The 23541-nt window shown below is 41.8% G+C and overlaps 1 protein-coding gene across 1 annotated transcript; it reads left to right on the plus strand.

Moving 5' to 3' along the window:
- Positions 1-132: 132 nt before the first annotated feature.
- LOC101288019 (guanylate-binding protein 4) lies at positions 133-23027 on the plus strand. The gene is made up of 11 exons (XM_004263267.4): positions 133-381; positions 3811-4006; positions 7204-7331; positions 9153-9262; positions 9467-9663; positions 11049-11294; positions 12177-12457; positions 13697-13909; positions 15784-15886; positions 16214-16407; positions 17280-23027. Exons 2-11 carry the CDS (start codon positions 3817-3819, stop codon positions 17517-17519), a joined length of 1902 nt encoding a protein of 633 aa, XP_004263315.1. The 5' UTR covers positions 133-381; positions 3811-3816; the 3' UTR covers positions 17520-23027.
- Positions 23028-23541: the final 514 nt, after the last annotated feature.

A 23541-nucleotide genomic window follows, 5' to 3' on the forward strand; every position in this document is an offset into this window, starting at 1 on the left:
GACAGTCTGTTGAACTCTCTCATCCTACCATTATTTGGGCCACGTTCACCATGGGGTCAAGGACACCTAAGCCACCTGTGGAGAAGGGACAAAGTTGGGTTTACCCAGCCAGGTGTGGAGGAATCCCTGTCTCCCTGTCTTTCCCCGACTTCATTCGGGTTCCTGCTTCCATTAAAGAAAGAAAAAGAAAAAAAGCCGTGTCCTTATGTCCTTTCGATTTCGATTTTGTTTCTCATAAACCCAACCCATAACAGAAAGGCTTTTTATAATCGGCTGGCTTTTCAGCTTCTAAATGAGTCGGTTTCCAGAGGAGCCAGACGCAGGAGGAACCCTAGGGGCAAGCCGGAGCAGCTAACTTGACCCCAGACGCAACCGCGGCACGTAAGTTTGCTGCTAAACTTTACCTTCCAAGCACATTTCCATTAAATAACAACAATAAATCCCCCAGCGCAGGTTCCACACTGCAGGAGGGGAGGCCGCGGAGGCCAGCGCCGCGCGGAGGGTGTGCGCCCCGGCGGGCGCGTTGCTTGGGCAGCTCAGCGTCTCCTTTTGGATCCGGGGCGGCTGCCAGGCGTGTCGCCGGGGTGCGCAGCTCCTCCTCGAGCATCTACGCAGGGCTGCAGCAAAAAGCCCTGCATGGGAGAGGGAGGAGTGCATGCTATATCGTCTGAGGAAAGGGGGCTGAAGTACTTTTCGGAATTGAAGGCCCAAACCCCCGGCCCCTTGCAGGGGCGCTGGGTGCGGTCCCTTCCTCTAGCCCCTCCTCCCCTCCTCGGACACATCCTGACTGCGCCTTGCTGGGCACTGGAGAAACAGGGAAAAGATGGTCCTTGACGTAGAGACAATTTAAATCCTAAACTGACCCTGCATTATTTTTGTCTTAACATTTGATTTTCCGAATACTACAGAACTGTATTATACGGAATAATTCAATCTCACTCTCACTAAAAAAAAACGATTAGTAACTGTTAAGGTCTAATCATGTTTGTTTATCATACATTGTTTTTCATGTGTGGCCCAAACATTAATCGCATCAGAATAATTTCTGGACTTGCTGAAAATAACAGGGATTGGGGTATGTTAACTATCACTTTAGATAATTCTCCTGAACAGTAACCTTTGGAAACTGTTGATTGCCTCTGCCATCTAGTAGCACTGTTCTTTTCCACTTGTTTAGTTTTGAAGTTAAAAGCTTCTGGTTTTGGTACCTCAGTATACTTTGAATTAAAAAAGAATCTTTGTAGACTCATTGACTTACACAAAGCTTTATCAATATTCAATCTCAGAAATAAGCTCTACAATTTCTCTTGCTTATAGCTATTCAGCTTAAAAATAAAACAGTTATTTTACCAGCAAAAGTGAGTTTATTTGGGAATAGCAGAGGAATTGCAACTTGGGACAAGCAAACTATAGAAAAAGCCACAGGCAAGTCCAACAAAGAAGAACATTATTTTATAGAGAAAAGGAAGGGGCTGGGAAGGTTGGTTTGTAAAGAAAAGTCAGAGTTCAGGGTGATGACAGATTCTCATTGACTGAGTTGCCGGGTAGTCAATTCTTGTAGGAGATGCAATGTTCACCTTTTCCTATAGGGGACTGTCCCTGATGACTCCTTCCAGTGGAAGATTTTTCCCCTGGGGTCTGTAATTGACAATTCTTCCTGTAACTGACCTCCAGGCAGTAGTTCTGCATGAGACCTCCCCCTTCTGGCCTGCTGACTCCATGTGAGTGAGGTTTCCTTGTGATGGGCATGGGTGGGGCACGGCCCAAGCTTGTGGGATCTTAGTTCCCTGACCAGGGATGGAACCAGCACCCTCCTCAGTGAGAGCTCGGAGTCTCAACCACTGGACCGCCAGGGAATTCCCCAGGTTTCCCTTTATTAATTAACACATAACACAGTTGTAAAAGGTCATGTTTTACTCCCCCATCTCTGCTCCCAATCCACTATAGAAAAAGAAAAGAAATTGTACAGAGGAAGGCTGTTAAATAAATTCATGTTTTTTCTAATAAAAAGATTTTAGATACAGTACCTTATATTTCTTGGCAATTTGCAGCTTACAGAATTCATTGACACTTTATAACGCAATGTCTAATTGCTGATTATTGAAATAGTACATGAATCCAGGAAAATTCTTTTTTCATAATTGATAGCCTATCTGTTACCAGCTATACAGTAATGAATCAGGCAAGAATTGTTGCTTTACTTATAAACTGATAAGAAAATGCAGGCTGTGGAGGTAACTTCCTTTTTCAAGATCTCAACAGACAATAAGTGACTTAAACCCTCCGGTTTGAACCCTGGCAGCCGGACTCCAGAACCTGTACTTGGACATCCCAGGGCAGCTCTGAGTTCCTCCAGCCTGTCTCTCCCTCCATCCGTGTTATCACTTCTCAGCTGTTATCACTGGTCCTCCCCTACCTGCTCATCTTCCTCATGGGCTGTGTCCTCCCACTTGCTTGCAACCAGGGAGGGAAGTGTCACTGTTTCAGGCCAAAGTTAATCCTCCACTTTCATTCAGAAATTACCCTCTCTGTCTTCAGAGACACTTAATTTTAAAACAATACTTATATAGAACTTACTATGTACCAGCATAATTTTAAGAGCATTGTAAGCATTATGAGATATTTAACCCTCCTAATGACCCTAATGACACACTGAATTTTACTTTTAGGTTTACCATTTTACAGAAGAGAAACCTGAGGCACAGAGAAATTAATCTTTCCATTCGTCACACAGCTAGTAAAGTATGGGAACATGTGGATGTTGCTTAGTATTGTCTGAGAAAATAAAGGGACAGTTAAAACTCTCTGACTGCTGTCTGTCTCTTGAGATCATGAAACACCCAATCATTGTGATGAAATCATTTAAAGTAGAGCCTGGCCCAGATGTGAGACTGGAAAATATGTAGGCAGACCTTAAAACACCCTGGTTGCTTGCCTCTCTTCCCTGTCAGCTTAAATAATAAGAAATGTCCTGTAATTTCAGTTAATAAATTCATTCTTGCATGCACAACTTTGTTAGGTGCCTTTAAGGTCTGTCCTGTTGTGTTTGAGGGAGAGCTGCATTCTTTGTGTCTCCTTTCCCTCACAGTAACTCCTCTTCCAGCCTGTTCCCACTGATTCAGTGCATCTATCCTCATCAAGGTCACCAATCACATTCATTTTTCCTTTGTTGGCAAGTTTTTTCCTGATTCAACTCTATGTGAATTCAACCCCCAACACTCTAAACACCATTCCCTCTCATTTCCTTCTGATCATTTACCATCCTCTAATATACATACATGTATTTTGCTTTTCCACTTTCTATATTATCTGTCTTCTCCACTAGATTAGATCTCCATGAAGCAGGGATTTGGACCCATTTTGTTCACTGTTTGATACTGAGTCCCTAAAACAATCTCCAGCACATGGTAGGTTCTCAATAAATGTTTGTGCAATTAATGAGTGACCAAATCATTCTGGAACTCCAGAAATCGTCTCTGGTCATTCCTCATCTCCTTCATGTTCCATTCTGCCTCTGCGTACCCCCAAAATGTTAGTGTTCTCATGGCTCCATCATCAATGCTTTGTTCTCTCATTCTATTCACTGCATCACATGGATAAGGTTGCTTTAGGGTTCATGTAAGGATCGATAAGATGATGTACATAATGTATCTGTACAGACCTTGGCACACTAGGCTAAATACTTACCTTTTAGAAGCATACAAAACATAGAAAATTGATATATAAGTTCCAAACGCAGAAGCCTGATGTGCATCGTGAGAGATAACTTGTGGATCTTGTGTTTTACTGAGTCGTTCCTCTGGGTTACAGCTTCCCATGGCATCTGGATCCACCATAATGGACCCCATCCGTCTGGTGGAAAACCAGAACAATCAGCTGACAGTAAATCCAAAAGCACTGAAGATTCTTGACCAGATTTCTCAGCCTGTGGTGGTGGTGGCCATTGCAGGGCTGTATCGGACGGGAAAATCCTTCCTGATGAACCGCCTGGCAGGGCAGAACCACGGTGAGTGTCGTTTAGTGTTGTTCAGGACCATTTGCTTGGAAGCAGTGATAACACAGGCTGTGGATCATCCTCCTCTAGTGTCATGTTAAGAAAGAGCCTAACCCCTCCCACTGAAGAAAACTTCAAATTCTCACCACCAAATTTATAACTTCAAACCCATCTCCCCACAATGTTCACTCTTTTGTCCAGTAATCAAGTGTTCCCAACCCCATGGAAACAGCCACCTCATTCGTCCTGATCCATTGCCATCTGCTCAGGGGCTCATCTTCAACCGTTATTCCCTTCCTTTCTCCTTCCTCACTTTGGCTTTAAACCAGAGTCATTCCAAGCAGCACACAAATATTGTTCAACATGTCTTATTTTTAAAAAGGGATGGAAGGAAGAACAGACAGTAAAATCCCTATATCCCATATATCATGCATTCTTTTTGGCTTAATTTCACAGCAAAACTTTGATAAACTATACCCCTTCTCTTTGTCTAACTAGTCTTTTGTAATATGTGAACTCTAAAACATACGGAAGAGTGCATAAAAATATATATACATATAATAAAGTTGATAAATATGAAGCGATCATCTGTTCAATCACCGCCCAGATCAAAAAATAAAACATCACCAGCACCCAAAAGCACAAATCACACCCTCTCACACCCTCCCTAGAGCTCACCAATGTTTTGATTTTCATGGTGCATTCTTTCGCTCTTCCTATTTAAACATGGTTTTACAATCTATGTAAACATTTCTTAAAAATACCTTAATCTTTATATAGGGAATTTCATTCTGATATTCATTGGGATCTTGCTTCATATTCTCAATAAGAAGTTTATGAGGTTCATCTAGCTTGTCCTATGTGTCTGCAATTATTTTCACTCGTTTGTACTTTGCAACTGACAGAGGATACCACAGTTTATTCATCCATTTGTTGCTGATGAACAACAAATGGTGTTCTCATGATTATTCTTCCATCTATATCCTGGTGCACGTGTACACTAACTTCCTTATGTTATACCCAGAAGTGGAATTGCTGAATCAAGAAGTATTTATGTCTTCAGCCTTTCTAGATAATATCAAACCTTTTAAGCTTTTTAAACCTTTTAAGCTTTATCAAACATTTAAAGCCGTTTATGCTTTATGTCAGTTTATATGCTTATTAGCAGTAATTTAGAATTATCCACATCCTTCCAAAATTTTGGTAAAAACACTTTTTAACTTTTGCTGATCTGGTGTCTGTGTAGTTGCATGTTATTTGCCTCACTACAGATAAGCTTAAGCACCTTGTCACATATTTGCTATTTGCATTTCCTATTTCAAAAGGGTTTTTTTTTCCTACCAAGTTGCCTGACTTGTTTCTTGTTGATTTTTAGGACAATCCGCCTGTGTCCTGTTGGGCAGTTCTAAGAAGACCACACACCATTTCTTTCTTAATGCCTTCCTCTGTGGCCCAGCGGCTCAGCACAATTAGTGGGTAGAACCTCAGTCCACTAAACTCTAAGGATCCTTGGGAATATCTCATTGTCTCTTTCCCTCAAACTATCTCTGTCTCTGTATCTCTCTCTCCCCCATCTCTCTTTTTTCTTTCTTTCTCCCTCTCTCTTTTTTGCTTTGTAATCTCTTATTGGCTTCAAACAAAACATTTTATGTTTGTCTTTCTTTGAGAGGAACTTGATCACCAATCAGGGAGGACACTTTTCCTTGACAGCCTAAATTAATAAATGGGTCATTTTTGGAGGGATTAAAGATTGGAGAACTCTAAGAAAAAGATACATACAAGGGGTTTCAACAACATTCTTGTTTTTCTACTTGAGATTACATCAGGTAACAAGGAGGTGATTTCCCTTACTGAGGAAATACCTAACCTAGTTTTGTTTTAAAACACCTGAATTGTGACTCACCACCCCAGTCATATTACAGGAAGAACAAAAACAAGCAAACAAAGTTAGCACCCAAAGTCGGCTAGCAGAACCAAGTCACTACTCTTTCTCCTTGTGATGACTTCTTGCCTGTTCTTCACCCCACATAACTTGCACTGATGAGCTCCAGTTACACCTTGTCTTTTCTACCTGGGGAAGTTCAGATTTTTCTGTATTAATCAGCAAGCAGTCAAATACCATCACGATGTAGAAGAGTGCAGATCATCTCAGGTCTTACACCCTCTCTGAGCAGAACGCACAGGATGTGGCAATCGAGGGCCCTGAGCCATGCTGAACAAGGCTCCCCTAGGTATTTCATCATATCCATTTCCATTCTCAGTTGAAGGGAGCATTGGCACGTGGCATATGGTCAAAATCTTGGACTGTTGGACAAGATCCATTACCTGCAGCTTCCAAGGCACATACCTCATATCCTCTTCCCCTGTGGGCTTAAGCCTTTGGAAAGAAAAGCAAGCAGTTCTCACAGGTCTTTTCTGCTTTCCCTTCTATTATATCACCACGTGAGTCAGTGAACAAAGAATTCATCCTTTTTTGAAGAGGAGAACAGAAAGGAGGAAAATACAAGGAGGAAGTGGAGGAAAAGAAACTAAAAAAAACTGATCAGTCCACGTCCTGAAAGGACACAGATAATCCATTTAAAGGATAACTGAAGATGTTTAACGGAGGGACAATTACAAGGGCACCAGCAGGCCAGAGGGAACCAATGAAGGTACAGAGTAGCCAGAGAGTGGCAGGAGCAATGGCCAGGTAGCCTTTATAACTCCTGTAGTGTGAAGAGGCAATGTGTAGATTCCAGAATGTGGCAGAGACCAGAGTTACCGGTTGGAGCTAAATGAAAGGACATGTGACCAAAGTAGAGGAACAGAGACACTGGGACACCGTGGCTCACCAGGGTGGAAGCCAGGGGAACAGGAAGCTGACTTCTGATCTCCTGCTGGTACCTCTCACTGGCAAAAGTCCATCAGAAAGTGGGGGAGAAGGGAGCTCTTCAGTGGCAGATAAATATAGAAAGGTTAATAGAGCTAACATTATTTCTGGAATGTGACACAGTTGGAGCCATTAATATTAGGAGGTGAATAGGGGACACAAAGTGCTTCTTGAGAAGGTTCTGAATGTGTACAGAGGTTGGATTTTCTGTCCTTGTTGAAATGGAAGCACCTTCCTCTGAGACAGGCACTCACCTTCCGACAAGTTTACCCAAAGTAACCGCTGGGCAGCCTGGACTATCTGCTCTTACTGTGTACTGCTTTCTCTTCTTTCTTTGCAGGTTTCCGTCTGGGCTCCACAGTGAGGTCTGAAACTAAGGGCATCTGGATGTGGTGCGTGCCCCACCCCTCCAAGGAGAGCCACACCCTGGTCCTTCTGGACACCGAGGGCCTGGGTGATGTGGAAAAGGTAAGGCGGGGAGTCCAGTAAGCTCTTGATACTCCACTGACGCCTCAATTTCCCACCTCAATTCAACTTTTATAACATGTTCCTATAAACTGCAAATCCAATTAAGAATAATGAGGCTAAAATCTCTTACCTTGAATTTATTCTTTAATAAGATCATACTTTCGTTATTGGGGATAGATCGCCTTATTTTTAACAGTGGGGTGAAAGATACAAGTTAACAAATATTTATTGGGCATCTGAATTCCAGGGCTTTTCTATCACAGTGAGTGAGGTATGGGCCCAGGGCTGAGTTGGGAAGATAAGAAATATGCAGTCTTATCAGTACAGGGAGCCATGGACAAAAAAAGTGAGACCTTACCCCAGCTGTCCAGGTTCAGGAAGACATCCTGGTAGAAGCTATAATCCATGGAGTCCACTGGCTCTACAGGTTAAGGTATATGGGGTTAGAGGTAGGAATCATGAAAATATGTTTTCAGTGAATAAACTATTTTTAAAATCTCCAGAAAAGCTTCCACTATACCAGGAACATTTTATTCTGAGTTTCGGGGCTCTGAAGATGAATCCTTCAATGAATTCTATAAAAACATGAGCTAGACCCACCATAAAAATGTAAATGGGATAACAGTAGGTATTTTGTCTTCACAGTGTTACTTGCAATCAGTCTTTTCTCCTTATTTATATTAATCTGTGTCTAAATTAAAGTAGTAGCAGTGAATCTTTGGCTTTCATCACTGCAGGCAAGGGTTGGGGCATGCATCAAGAAATTGTGAATTTTAAAATCCAGATTTGAAATATTCGATACTCACCTCAGTGTCAGCCCAAGATGGTCTACTGATTCCTACTAGATTTTAGTTTGTATAATCTTCTTCTTGTTATCTAACTGCATTTGTTAGGGAACTAAAGCACACCAGATTGCAAACTGACAGAGCGGAACTGCGTGCTGTCCTTACTACATGTAGTGTATTTTGGTAGTATATATCATCTGTTCCAAAGTCACTCATGACTTGTCCTGAATCACATTTTCAGCCTCATCACCTATTACCACATGGGTAACCACTACTTCAGTCAAATAAAGTAACCTTATAATACCTCTATATGACCACACTTTCTGGCAATTGTGATCGGCTTCGGTGGGTCCTTCTACCTGCACGATCCCTATAGCTCCACAAATCCACATTCTGTCAAATCTTTAAAGCCCAGCTATTTTCGTCTTAATACCATCGTATCACTGTCAGACATATTCACTTCTTGCTCTGAATGCACAGAGTACTTTTTCTGTTTTTTGGGAATTGCCCCTTTGTCTTTTACATTATAATACTTGGTTCCATGCCTGGTGGTTTATCATCTTGAATGTATTTAAATGTTCCCAGGTATATCTGCCCCTCCATCTCTCTAGGGCAGGGACTCTCATATGAAACTCTATATCCACACAAGCAGATGCAGTATCTGCTGTTTTCTAAATGCACAAAGAATAGATGATGAATTTACTTGAATAGCACTAGTCCCTATTATAGCCCATGATCAAGAAAACAAGTGCAAAGGAATCATGGCCCACTTATTACTGCATAACTTCTGTGTTCCAGGCACTGTATTAAACAGTTGACACATTTCACGTCGCTCCCTTCTGTTAACAGCTAATGAAACTGAGGCCCTGAGAGGTGTCAGTGTCAACACCAGAAAGATTTGCATTTAGCACTGTCTTGAAAATGTATGTTATTTGCCTTACTATTGAGTTACAAGACAGCTGTTATAGTAAATGAACAACTGAATGAGAGAATGAGGAGGGGTGTCCTCAGTCCCCTGATGCAATGTACTTTCTAGGGTGACTCCAAGAATGACTCGTGGATCTTTGCCCTGGCCGTGCTTCTGAGCAGCGTCTTTGTCTACAACAGTATGAACACCATCAACCACCAGGCCCTGGAGCAGCTGCAGTATCCTTCCAGGAACTGAACCACCATGTTTCATTGAGTTTATGGGAATAGCAACTGACACTGTTTCTTCTTTCCCATGACTCCTTTCTCATGGCTGATGAGAAGGGAAAATGGAGCAAAAGGGAATGTTGATAAAACTTGTTTGGGGTTGAGATCTGGAAATTGCGTTGGAGGGCACTTCTCATTCCTTAGCTAAGATCCCAGCTACGTGACTGAACTAACAGAGCTAATCAGGACAACAGCCTCTGCCAGCTCTGATGAAGTACAGAACTCAGCCGAGTTTGTGAGTTTCTTTCCAGACTTTGTTTGGGCTGTACGGGATTTCATGCTGGAGCTGGAGTTAGATGGATACCCCATCACTGAAGATGAGTACTTGGAGAACGCCTTGAAGTTGATTCCAGGTATCAGAGTAGGGCCAGGGTGGGGGAAGGTTCAGTAGGAGATGGGATCAACAGAGCTCTGACATTCAGCACTTGATGTCAATCTTGATTTGGGGTTGGATTGAGGCCATGCTAATGGTGCTTGGTGAATGACTGGTGGGTGTGGCTTCAGTCGTTATTGTTACTGGAAAAACCCCAGTGACCAGAGCTTAAGCTCACAGAGGAAATTTATAATCCAATATTAGACCAAATGATTTTAGAAAAATGGACACCATGGGAAAAAAAGGCTCACATACTTATATTACATATTAAGTCTAAGTGCTTCTCCTTTCCTATTTGAGAAATATAACCCATCAAATTGGAAACACAGAATTACAAGATAAACAAAAGAACTAATTTTTGAAATACCTTTAACACGGTGTATCTTACCAGCATACGTAGCTACATCCTTCATATTGATAGATAGGCTATTTATACAATAAAGAGTTCAGAAAAAAAAGCATTGCCATGTCCTTCCAGTAAGACTGTCAGACCCATAATATGTTCTTCCTCATAGTATCACACTCTTCATTCTAGAACCTAACACCGTATATGTCATGTTAATATAATAAATTAGTTACTCAGATTATTTTAGCAGAGAGGATAATGGGTGATACCTAGAAGCAATATTCATTTTTAAATTGAATCATTTATTCATTGTTTCAAGAAATATTTGTTGAACTACTGATATATGCCCAGAATCCCTTTGTATGATAGTCACGTCCAATGTAAAATGATGCAGAGGTTGGATGAGGTCTCCTAGTTTCATTTAAGCTAACCTTACCGTGAGATGGTGTATGCTAAAGTAATCTCCAAACATATTCATAGTATGTGTACATTTTTACTCTGATATATAAATCTTCTCTTTACTGTCCTGAGTATCATTTGTCTTCCACGGGTTATTTTATCAGCAATATCATAAATATCTTTATGTCTACCATTACATTACTGACATTACATTACATTACATGCCATTTCTGACATGGGGACTGTAATGTCAGAAAAATATTTCTGACAATTTCTTGGATTAGTCTATCATTCAAGAAACATCTAATAAATAGTTGATACACTGCACGCCATGGAAGGGTAAGGAAAATAATCAGTAGTTTCTTCACTTGGAATGGATTCCTCCCCTTCGTCCTCAGAAGTACTTCCTTCACTCTTAGCTCTGTACAAAAATAAAGCGGGAGGCGGGGGATTTTCCATGTCCTGAATAGATTAGCATAAGGTTGATTTGCATGATTCAATAATAGGAGATACACAGGCACAGTAGTTACAGTGATGCAAAGATCCACAGAAATGAAAGTCCTCAGCCCCCTCACCTGAAAGCTGTTCCTTCAGTGATTGCTCTCTTTCCACTCCTGCAGGCAGGAGTCCCCAAATCCAAAATTCCAACATGCCCAGAGAATGTATCAGGAAGTTTTTTCCAAAAAGAAAGTGCTTTGTCTTTGACCGGCCTACAAGTGACAAAACATTATTACTCCATATTGAGGAAGTGCCAGATAAACAACTGGATGAGAATTTCCAGAAGCAATCAAACCATTTCTGCTCATATATCTTTACCCATGCAAAGCCCAAGACCCTAAGAGAAAGAATCACTGTCACAGGAGGAGGTGAGTCTCCTTTGCTACAGCATGTCTCTCTGTGGTTCAGTGTGTGTGATGAAGTTGTGATTGCACTCTGGGTTTGTCAGCAATTGTGATTTCTTCTCTGTGTAACTTGGAAAGATGTATGTTCATGCAACACATGTAAATGCATGTTTCTTCATTAAAAGAAGCCTATGTAAGGCTACCAAATCTCATGAAAGTATTACACTAATGATGGAAAAGTTAAAGATTGAAATCTTCATGGTGATGAGGTGTCTGATGGGATAAATGTTTCGAGTGAGGATATGCAAGATATTTTGTGAATTTACATGAATCGGAAAATGAATAGTAGTCCATGAATCCATGTAAGCTCATTGAGAGTCTGAGAAACAAATGTAAATACAATCTTATGTACAGGGCTGGCTTCACGGACATGAAACCTGGACAGTCACAGTGTAATGTGCTGAGATGGGCCCTGCTTGGTTTAATGTTTGTGTCACTGCCCTGAAATTCTTGATGACATTTTCATCAAGGCATTTTCATTTACAAATAGGGCCCACAAGTAATGTAATTTACTTACAGGTTTATTGTATAAAAATGGGAAAAGTGTTCTGGGAGACCCTTGAGCATATCGTTTGAAATCATCTGGCTAATATTGTAATGGGATGAATTTGAGAACCATAAAAGGTAGAGTGAATAGGAGACACAGTGATGTTATTATAAAGAAGGGGTTCATAGAACAAAAAGGAGGAGGCTACAAGAATGAAGAAAATGAGGAGAAGAATAGATAGAAGAAAAGAAAACTTCAAATTCAATAAAATTTTAGTGATTTTTAGAATGCTAATCTCTAAAGCTATTAAAACAGGTGAGAATTCTCTCTCCATTTCATAAATATCATGTCTCAATCAGGGTTGGGGACTCTGGTGGTGGCCTACATAGATGCCATCAACAGTGGAGGAGTTCCTTGTTTGGAGAACGCAGTGATAACTCTGGCTGAGCGTGAGAACTCAGCGGTCGTGCAGAAGGCAGCCGACCACTACAGTGAGCAGATGGCCCAGCGACTGAGGCTCCCCACGGACACGCTCCAGGAGCTTCTGGAGGTGCACGCAGCCTGTGAGACGGAAGCCATTGCAATCTTCATGGAGTGCTCCTTCAAGGATGACAAGCAGACATTCCAGAAGAAGCTGGTGGTAATGCGCTCTGGAATATATCCCTCCTGATTCCTTTCTTCTGGAATGATACCTAGACTCCCCCTTTTGACACCATGGTTCATGTGCTTCTCATCATATAAGGAGTTTAGATTCTAGTGAGTGATAGGGCTCTACAGGCTACAGTCCATCTCTTTTCTAAAAGTTGGGCTTTTAGTTTCTGTTGTGGCAAAACAAATTACACTGTGCTTAGCAGCTTGAAACAACACACATCTATTAGCTTATAGTTCTTCAGGTCAGATACCAGCCCAGGGTCTATGGGTATTCTGCTCCCTGTACCATAGCTGAAAACAAGGTTCAAGTGGGCTTGGTACTCACATGGACGCTCTGGGGAACCCCCCTCCATCTGCAACCCAGCAGTGGTGCATGGTTTCCTTCTTTTGTTTCTAATCTCTCCGACTATCTCTTCTGCCACCAACTGGAGAAAACATCTTTTAAGGGGCTTGTGATTAGGTAAGGCCCACCTAGGTAATCTCCATTTCTTAAAGTCAACCTGTTCCATGTAATATAGTCTAAACACAGAATAATTGTTCATCATCTTCACAAGTCTAGGAACTATGCGGAGTGTGGACACCAGCAGAGAGAGCTCTTGGAGATCATAATTCTGCTTACCATTGGCACCTTCACTGAAAGTTTGACTTTCAGTCTCCCTTGACCATCCTATAATTTACAAAGATCTCTTAGTACATACAGAGTAAAACCAGCTCAATTGTAATTTAGAAGTACAAGCAAAAAAATTTCTGTTCCTATAATTTCACACACTCAAATCCTCAATGAAACAAGAATTCAGAAAGAGTTCAAAACTCTGTTCAGTGTATACTTAATTCATTAGTAGGAAGTTGATTTGCTAGGTACATATTTTTATCCATAGCACCCAAGTTTGAAGAGGAAACCCTACTTCCATTCATAATTGTACTTTCATTGTTCATTGTTGATGGATGGATCACTATTAGTGCTACTACTGTCAAAGTAGTAGTTTGCCTCTGCCAACTGCCTCATTGCACACATGTTGAGACTGAGCCCAGGGGATTTAAGGGACTTCATACAAATCACACAAAGAGTTTGTCAGAACTGGAACTAAAACTAGACTCCTGACTCCACATCTATTATTCTGTGTCTCATGTACCTGATGCTGTCAGACTACTTCTTCCAAGAGGATCACAGTTGGACCTTCCTTCTAACAGCTTCTTTCTATTGGATTTCCCCATATTTCCCTGACAGGACATCATGGAGAAAAAGAAGGACGTTTTCATGATCCAAAATGAAGAGGCCTCTGTCAAACATTGTCAGGCTGAGCTTAAGAAGCTTTCAGAATCCTTGATGACAAGTATTTCAGGAGGAACTTTCTTTGTCCCTGGAGGACACAGTCTCTACTTAGAAGCAAGGAGCAAGTTTGAACAGGACTATAAACTGGTTCCCAGGAAAGGAGTTAAGGTGAGGGGTAATGGGAGTGGGAAAGAACAGAAGATTGGAGTCAGAGGGTCTTTTTGGTTCATTTGGTTGCCAGGTCCTGCTTTGTGCAGAGGCTGCTGGTCACAAGGAGGCTGACTGTGGAACCCTGGGGGGCTCTGGGTCTAGTGCTGCATTTCTGGTGAGCAGAGTAAGTGTCCAGGAGACCCCAGGACTGTTGCCTGCGCACTGGTGGGTGAGGCCAGGTCCTAGGGCTAGTGCCAACTTTCTGGAGGACAGAGCCAGATCCTGGAGTCCAGTTGCAGGGCCCAGGAGTCCAAGAGCATGTGTTGGATCACAGTTGGGTACAGCCAGTTGGGCTGCTGGATCTGGGGTGTCTTGAAGCTTCTGTTGCCCTCATGTTGGTCCAGGCCTGAGCCCAGCTGGTCCCAAGGCAGGATATAGCCTGCTAGTGGGTGGGCTGGCCCTGCAGACTGAAACTGAGGTTTTATTGCAACTGGTATCTTCCTCCTGGTGTGTAGAGCTGGGTCCCAGGGTCTCTGGCTAAAGGGCCCTGGGGGTTTCAGGCCTAGTGCCTGTGGCGTGGTGAGTGGGACCAGGTCCCTGGCCCTCTGGTGGGCAAGGCCATGTCCAGAGGCGACGGTGGGCTCAGGAGGTCTGCTGGTGGGTGCGGCTCTGTCCATGCCCAGTTTGTTGCTTAGCCTGAAGCATCCCAGCACTGGCGCCTGCAGACCACTGGACCAGGGCAGGGCTGGGTCTTGGGGCTAATAAGCTAGGGGAAATATTCCAAAATGGCGAATGCCAGCACCAATGTCCATGTGGTAGAAGAAGCTCCCAAAAATGGCTGCTGCCAGTGTCTATGTCTCTGGGGTGAGTGGCAGTTGCCTTCTGCCTCTCTAGGGGACTCTCCAGGGTCAGCAGGTAGGTCTGACGCAGGCTCCTATCAAATTACTGCTTCTTCTCTGGGTCCCGGAGCATGTGAGATTTAGAGTGCACCCTCTGAGGGTTAAGACTTTATTTCCCACAGCCCTCTGGGACGCCTGAAAGTTAGCCCCATTGGCTTTCAGAGCCAAAGGCTCTGGAGGATTGTCTTCCTGGTGCTGGATCCCTGGCTGCGGCGCCCAGCGTGGAGCTCGGACCTCTCACTTCTCTGGGAGAACCTCTGAGGTTGTAATCATTCTCTTGATTGTGAATAACCCACCCGGGGGTATGGAATTTGACTATATTGAGACTCCACCTCTCCTACCCATCTCACTGTGGTTCCTTCTTTATATCTTCAATTGTAGGAGATCTTTTCTGATAGGTTCTGTCTTTTTCACCAATGGTTGTTCTGCAAATAGTTGTGACTTCAGTGTGCCTGTGAGAGGAGGAGAGCTCAGGATCTTTCTGCTCTACCATATTGCCAAGATAATCAATTTAGTTCCCCCCAAAAAATGAATTAGGTACTGCTGTCATCCCCACTATAAAACTGAGAAATATGAGGTGTGGAAAATTTACTAAGTTGCCTAAGATCACACAGTCATCAAGTGGTAGGGCTGATAGGGCAAATGTAAGGTCTTGGCAGTCATTCAAAACTCAGAATAAAGCTTAGGAAAGCTTCCTGGAAGAGGCGATAGAAGCTACAAGTTGAAGTATCCATAAATGAAATTGTAATAAAGAAAGAGTAGATGAGCATTAGTCGGAAGCCAAACAGTGTGCAGATATAGGAGTTGCACACAACGGAGGGTGGGTGTTTGTAGAATTGCACATAATTCTGGCGTCTGTAACCATTTTGGGATCCTACAAAGGATGGAGAAGTTAAAGGGTCCAATCTGTAGGTTTACTGAACAATAATTTCCTCAGCAAGACACTACATCTTTTGCTGCCTGACAAGTCTTTGCTCCTTGTTGTGTCCTCAGGCAAATGAAGTCCTCCAGAGCTTCCTGCAGTCCCAGGCAGGAGTAGAGGAAGCCATCCTGCAGGCAGACAAAGCCCTCACTGATCGGGACAAGGCCTTGGCAGGTACAGGGGAGGGCTGAGCTCACAAAGGGAAAGGTGGCTCTTGTGCTTCCCTTTGGCAGGTGTGAAAACAAACACTTCCTCACATGGCAGCTTCCTCTCCTTCTGTGGAACCTCTCTGCTACATCTGGAAATAACCAGGGGAGTTTGGGTTGCATGTACATCCAATCAGTGCCTTTGCATCACATGCTAAAGCATGTTTTCTGATGTGGTAGTAGGAATATTCAGATTCCTTCCCACCATTTTAAAGTCATTTTATCTCTGAGCTAAGGAGGTGACAGCTCAGCATAACTGTTATATTCTTCCCTCTTTAAAACTCTTGTGAAACAGTTGAGTGTGCTAAGAAGCATGCAGCTGAGAGGGACCAGCAGCTGCTAAGAGAGAAACAGAATGAAGAGGAGCAAAAAATGGCGGCACAAGAGAGAAGCTTCAAGGAAAACATGATCCAACTGGAAGAGAAGATGGCTAGGGAAAAAGAATACCTTCTAGGAGAGCTGGAAACAATGCTGAACCACAAGCTGAAGGTAAGTCTGGATGGGCCTGGGCAGGGCCTGATGGACAAAATGCTAGCCTCTCAGGAATAAAAGAACAGAAATTTGACCTTAAGTCAGATCCCAGAGGGAAATCCAAAGACATATGATTCTCTGTAACATCAAAGAGATGTGGGTCGCACTGAAGACTTACCTCTGTAAGACTCAGCACCTTCTGTAGTGTTAGGGTTTGGCGCATACAAATAACATGGCCCAGGCTTCTGGACTGCTGTTTGTGGTGATTATAGGCTCGCATTTGCCCCAAGTGAATAGCACCTCAGTCCTAGAGTCCTTAGAAATTTTGGTACAACCATCAGAGACCTGGAATAGTTCCATCTGCTCTTGAAAGTATCAGATTGTGCCTGGTATGAAATACTGGATTCTGAAAGCTCTAAAATTTGCTGCATTCATTTCCAGGTCTGCCTGATTCATTTTAAATACCTAGAGTAAATGCATTCTTTGCCTCAACCTGGAGTTTGATAGACAGTGTCCTAAAGACAGTCAGCAGTGCCATTTTTGTGACATATGTGTGGTCATCCTACCTCAATGAAACTGACAAATATTTACAATTCACCTACATTCCCTCCCAAAGTGCATTATTAGGGCTGGAACACGGTCCTGGGGTAGTTTTCAGGTCTGACCTAGGCCCATCTTTTCTGTGCCCAGGGAGATGGTGTTGAGGGAACTTGGGAAGCTCTAAACCCTGGATGCTTTCACTACCCAGGTCCAAACATTTGCAAATGTTAGACAAATGTCAAAAAGCATCTAAGGTATTATAGAAGTAGACACATGTACTTATCTGCTGTAGTTGTTTGATACAAAATCTTGATTTGGGCTATTTTCAAAAGGGACTCTCCTTTTTACAGATGCAAGAAGAACTACTTACAGAAGGATTTAAAAAGCAAGCTGAAGAGTTAAATAAAGAGATAGAACAACTAAACGAAGCCATTGAAATAACTAAAAATAATAAGTCCATAAATATTTCAGAGGTCCTTGATGTGGCTAGCATGGCATTAGTTGCAGTACTACCTGGGCATTATAAATTATTTGGTATGGGAACGAAATTTCTCAGTGAGGCTATGAAAAGGGCTGAGAATCCCTATTAAGTATATCCTGAAAGGCTTCTTATGTTTTAATAGTGTAACACTGTAGCTCATTTTTTAAATATGTTTTCATGACAGTTTTGTTGAAGAGGAGTTTAAAAATAAAAACTGATTACCAAATAATTACTAAAGTGATTACCAGGGCCTGAAATGCAAAAAGAACAAACAATTTTGAGAATTAGTTAAGTTAAAGAAATGGAAAACAAGTTGGAGGATAATGATTAATTATAGAAAAGTGTTAAGAAGAGCTAAAAAACAAATGGTAAGAGGAAGAACAGTCGTAATCTATGATACAGTCATGGAGATCAATTCATTAAGTTATAAGGAGCCCTTATAAATCAGTGAGGAAAGAGCAACAAACACAATATTTTAAATGTACGAAAATATACCAAGAGAATAAATGTGTTCAATTTTACTGATTATAAATGATGTACAAGGTAAAATTAGGAGGTACCTGTGTCGCCTCTCAGATGGGCCAGGAAGTACAGTTTGGACAGGGCACCAGCTAGCAAGAGTTCCAGGAAGTTGGCGGTCTCTGATATTTGCTAGGGAGAGTGCAAACTGATGCAAATATATACCAAAAATTTAAATGCAAATACTGCTGATACAGAAGTCCACATTTAGGAATTTATCTTACAGATTTATTTACCCAAGTTAAAAATGGCTTATGTAGTAGTATATTTGTTGAAGGATTGTTGTAATTCCAGAAGATTGGAAACAACTTTCAAGTCTCTCTGTCACATACTGGTGAAGTAAATCCTGAGACACACTTACAAAGGAATACTCTACAGTCACTGAAATGGAAAGGGAAACTCTTATTTGTGCTAACATGAGAAAATCTCAAGATGCAGAAAGTGTGTATAGTTGTATTACCAATTTAAAAAAATAATGAGGGGGCTTCCCTGGTGGCGCAGTGGTTGAGAGTCCGCCTGCTGATGCAGGGGACATGGGTTCGTGCCCCAGTCCGGGAAGATCCCACATGCCGCGGAGCGGCTGGGCCCGTGAGCCATGGCCGCTGAGCCTGCACATCCGGAGCCTGTGCTCTGCAACGGGAGAAGCCACAACAGTGAGAAGCCCGCGTACCAAAAAATAAAAATAAATAAATAAAAATAATAATAATGAGTATATGCATATATTATCATCTATCTTTGGAAAATACAAAAGAAATTGGTATCCATGAACATAACCAGGGCTCGAACCAGTGTCCCCTGCATTGGCAGGTGGATTCTTAAGCACTGTGCCACCAGGGAAGTCCCAGGATGAAAGTATTAAACACTACTAGAAATAACATGCCAGCTCAACAGGAAAAATCTACTTATTACAGCCAGAAACAAAAAGTATAAGATGTGCATCCTAATTTTCTTGTCATTTGGGGCTCTTGGTAAGGCCTGGAAATTCTAGTCCCTAATTTATTTACAGATAAAACGTCCCCTGGGATGTTGGCTAAAATGTTCCCTAAATACTCAGGTTTATAAAGATGGTGATTTCAAAGGAAAATTTCTCTTCAAGTTCAATTCAGCATTTTAGGAATTCTTCTCAGCTGTCTAATGCTTGACGCTTGTACTTAGAATAAACTGCTTATAATTCCACGATTGGACAAATTCTCTTGATTCAGGGATATTGCACACAGGACACAGACTTCACTAGACACCCTGGCTTCCTCCCCCTGTGCCCCTTATTTGCTAACATCTGTTATTCCTTACGGTCTCTGATTTCCTGAGACTGGGTGTGGTGTCCTTCCTCTGTGCTGCCATTGTACCATGTTTCCCTCTGACCACAGGACTTTTTATATAGTTGTGAAACTGAAATGACCTATTTACATTTTGTCTCCCCTACCGAGTCATGATCTCATCTACCTGATGATCCTCACTGTATATTTAGCTCCCACCACAAAGTCCACCACATAAGCCCCAGGTGTTCAAACAATGCACGTGAATAAATACATGAGCTTCCACCCATCAGGGCCCCAAATTGCCATTTCCTTCCTCTATTAACTGCTGCCTAGGGTTCTCAAGATGAAGTACACAGTTTTAGGAACTAGTACTAAGAGGAATCGGGAAGAAAGCACATGCATGCCTGTCTGAACCTGCTGCTCTTCTCCTTGAGAGAGGGACACTCCATGTGCTCTGAGTTACATAAACTTTTCTCCCAGGAAACTTAGCCAGCAATGAAGCCAGCACCTTTGGCTCACAAAACAATGATATTGTTTAAAAGAGTAAAGAAAGAGCCAGTAATTGGCAAAGCTCTCATTGTCACCATAATTGTCACCTGTTCAAGGAGCTTCCGTTGAAAGAAAGCTAAGCTTTCGGTACGAGGATCAATTTCTCACTGAACATGACACCCACAGGGTGACAGACTGTGGAATCTATAGGACGGCTCTGCTTTCTTAAGGGTTGTGAGTTATGCTCAGTTGCCATTTCTCTGGAATAAGTCCTGCAGCTGGTCCAGTCCCCAAAGGCCCTCTGGTGTCACCTTTGAGGTGGAGGAATGCCCTGAATACCGAATGTCTGGATGGTCTGGAAAAGGGGGTGAGGGGGCAGTAATGAGTTCTGCTTCCCCATCAAATCTCCCCAACACACATGACAAGCAATGTAAATAAGAAACATGCACACAAGTCGGTGCCATGAAGTGATCATGGTTTAGAGAAAGGAAGGGATCAGGAGTGAGGGAAAGGACAATTATAGCAGAGTGAAAGGAATCTTCGCTACTTTGATGTTCAGTCATAAGTGGGCATCTTTTGGAATAAAGTTATATACATCTCAAGAGAAGGCTTCAGGTGAAAGCATCTTGCATACTTGATAATTAATAAATAATTGTTAAATTACTGAAGGAATCAAAGATCTATACAAGTACTTGTTCAACAATTTTGTAGGAAGGCAGCATCACAACCATGCTTTCACACAGTATTTTGGAGCAGGAAGAAGTGAGCTACTCTGGACATTTCTACTTTCCTTTCCCCTTCTCCTCAAATTTGTGCATAGCCTGTGTCACAAGTGCTCTCTCACCTGTTAGCTGGGTATTGTACAGTCCTCACAGAATGGATTTATTAAGGAGATTTATTAAGGAGATTCTTCAGTGTTACAGATGGGTTACAGGAACTCATTAGAAATGCAAAAAAAATAGAAGAGACTTCTCTTCAAGAATACAGGAAGTAGCTTCTTAAGGAAGCAAGACTGACAAGACAGTGTCAGGGGGTCTCCTTCGGTCTCTTCAGGCTTAGGTTAAATTCTGCTCATTGTGTACATTGAGTGTAACACAGGCAAGAACATTTAAACAACCAGCGTGCAGCCTGGGGAAGTCCTTCTGTATGAAGCAAAGGCACAGTCCATGGTGGATGCCACGAGCAGCTGTGGCAGGTCCTCTGAGCTTGAAGTTCTGTCAGGGTTTGGGTCCTCTCTGGAGTGCGGAGAAGCAGGGCAACAGGAGCGAACCCAGGAACATGCACACTTGGCAGGAGCCACTGCCCCTGCCCTACCTTATGTCCTGTTCATACAAGGGGGTTGAGACCTGTTCAATTCTCTATTTTAAGCCACACTGACTTCATTATTATTATTGACTGTTATGCCAGCTAGCAAACTCTTTTTGTTAATTCAGAAAAGAAGACATCCTGTACAAAAATCACCTTATCTTAAGACATTTTATTCTAGATTTGGTAAATTCACATTCTATAAACCACCCTATGGGTATAAATTGGAGTCAGCATGTAAAACTACGCAGCACACCTGTATTCCTGAACTATTTTAATGTTAATTACCACATGGAAAAAAGTAATTATTTCCAGTTCCAAGCTGCTATTGTCTTGAATCTGTCTCCTACTTGGTCACTAGAATAAAACACCTTTATTGTACCCTCCAACTTCATCAATTGCCTCTGGTTTCCCTGATTTCTGTCCAAATCAAGAGGACTAGTAAAATCTCTCATTGTGGTCACATTTCCTATGTAACCTACCTGATTAAGATAATTCATCTGTGTACATTGAACACTATGTGTGACCAACTTTGTACAGTGTCATTGCTTCGTAAATACTCATCTAATAAATGAATGAAAGATGGATTTCAATACCAAACACCTAGCAGAAATTTTTTCTTGAAACAAAAGATTTTTGTTTTTCAAAAGATAAGTAATTTACCGCTGTGTATGTGTTCTATGACTATAAAACAATTCAAAATCATTTTAAAACTTCACTAGTCACAGAAAGAATAAAAATAGTAAACTAAAATCCCAACCATGAGCTAGAAATGCTGTTACTACTGAAACATATAATGATCAAGGATTTTTTATTAGTTTATAATTTTTTTCATAAATAGAACAATTTTGTACCTATTATGAATGGAATTATTCACAACCAACATGCCTAAATTTATCTATAGACAATAACTTTGGTCATATGGAAAGGTATGTGCACTGTAGGCAGGAAATTCATTCTTGTGTATTATTGGTGAATTAAAAGTCTTAACAAAAAAATCCTCTCCATAACAATATAAATAGAAGGAAATTTGTTATATTATTGAATAAGCAGTACCTAGTACAAGCATATAGGTAGATTGAAATGACTAGAAAGAATAAAATAATGTTACTTATATATGCAAGCATATATGAATCCTTTTACATTGCACAATTTTCAGCCAGTATATAACATGTTTTCTTAGAATCAATTGTATCCTGTTTTCCCATAAGTAGACTGGACAGCACAGTTTGCTGTTATATGATGAACTTTTTGTACCTACCTTCATAGAGTTCAATCTATGCTAACTTGGGAACTGAGGTATCCATTGTTTGGTTAATTGCCCTCACCTAAAAGAATAATCTAACTTCTCTTATCTCTCTGAGAAGAAATGGTTACAGCCAGGATTGAGCCTAGGTTAAGCTCCCAAGGTGTCAGGGAGCCTGGAGCTCTAACTTTCTAGGTGTTCACACTTCAAAAAGGATGGAGCCCAAACACTTGGAGACTTCTCTGGGTTGTTAAGCTGCCAATGGTTTTAATTAGTTCCTGGGAAGTTTTACTGACATTCAAAATTTTAGAGAAAGTAGATTGGTCCAGCAACTATGGAAAACAGTAGGGAGTTTCCTCCAAAAACTGAAACTAGAACTACCATGTGACCCAGCTATTCCAATTCTGGGTATTTACCCAAAGAACACGAAAACACTAGTTCAAAATGATATATGCACCCCTATGATCTTTGCAGCATTATTTGCAATAGCCAAGATATGGAAACAACCTAAGTGCCTGTCAACGGATGAGTGGCTAAAGAAGATGAATAGTTTATACATAAAATAAGTGCTACTCGGGCCTTCCCTGGTGGTGCGGTGGTTGAGAGTCCGCCTGCCGATGCAGGGGACACAGGTTCGTGCCCCGGTCCGGGAGGATCCCACATGCCGCGGAGCGGCTGGGCCCGTGAGCCATGGCCGCTGGGCCTGCGCGTCCGGAGCCTGTGCTCCGCAGCGGGAGAGGCCACAGCAGTGAGAGGCCTGCGGACGCCCCCCCAAAAAAAAAAAAAAAAAAAAAAATAAGTGCTACTCATACATAAAAAAGAATGAAATTCTGCCATATGCAATAACAAGGATGGACCTTGAAGGTATTATGCTAAGTGAAATATCGATAGCTCAAACAGAGAAAGACAAATACCATACTATTTCACTCATATGTGGAATCTAAAAAAAAGCAAATGAGCAAATAAAATAAAACAAAACATACATACAGCAGACAATCTGTGGTTACCAGAGGGAAAGGGAGTCGGGGTAAACAAAACTGGTGAGGGGGTCAACTGTAGGATGATGGATGGCAACTAGACTTGTGGTGGTGATCACTTTGTTGTGTATACAAATGTCAAATTATAATGCTGTACACATGAAAGTTATATTAAAAGAAGTGGGGAAAGGACTCTTGCCCAATTGTGTCCGAAGAAACACTCTAAAAAGGAAATGGGTAAATTGCCCTTTTTTCAGGTTACAAACATAAAGAATTCACCATTATTTACCTTTATGTCATACACAGTTCACAAAAAGTTTTAATTGTCCCTAGAAT

This window comes from Orcinus orca, chromosome 1 (genome assembly GCF_937001465.1).
Source record: "Orcinus orca chromosome 1, mOrcOrc1.1, whole genome shotgun sequence".
NCBI lineage: Eukaryota > Metazoa > Chordata > Mammalia > Artiodactyla > Delphinidae > Orcinus > Orcinus orca.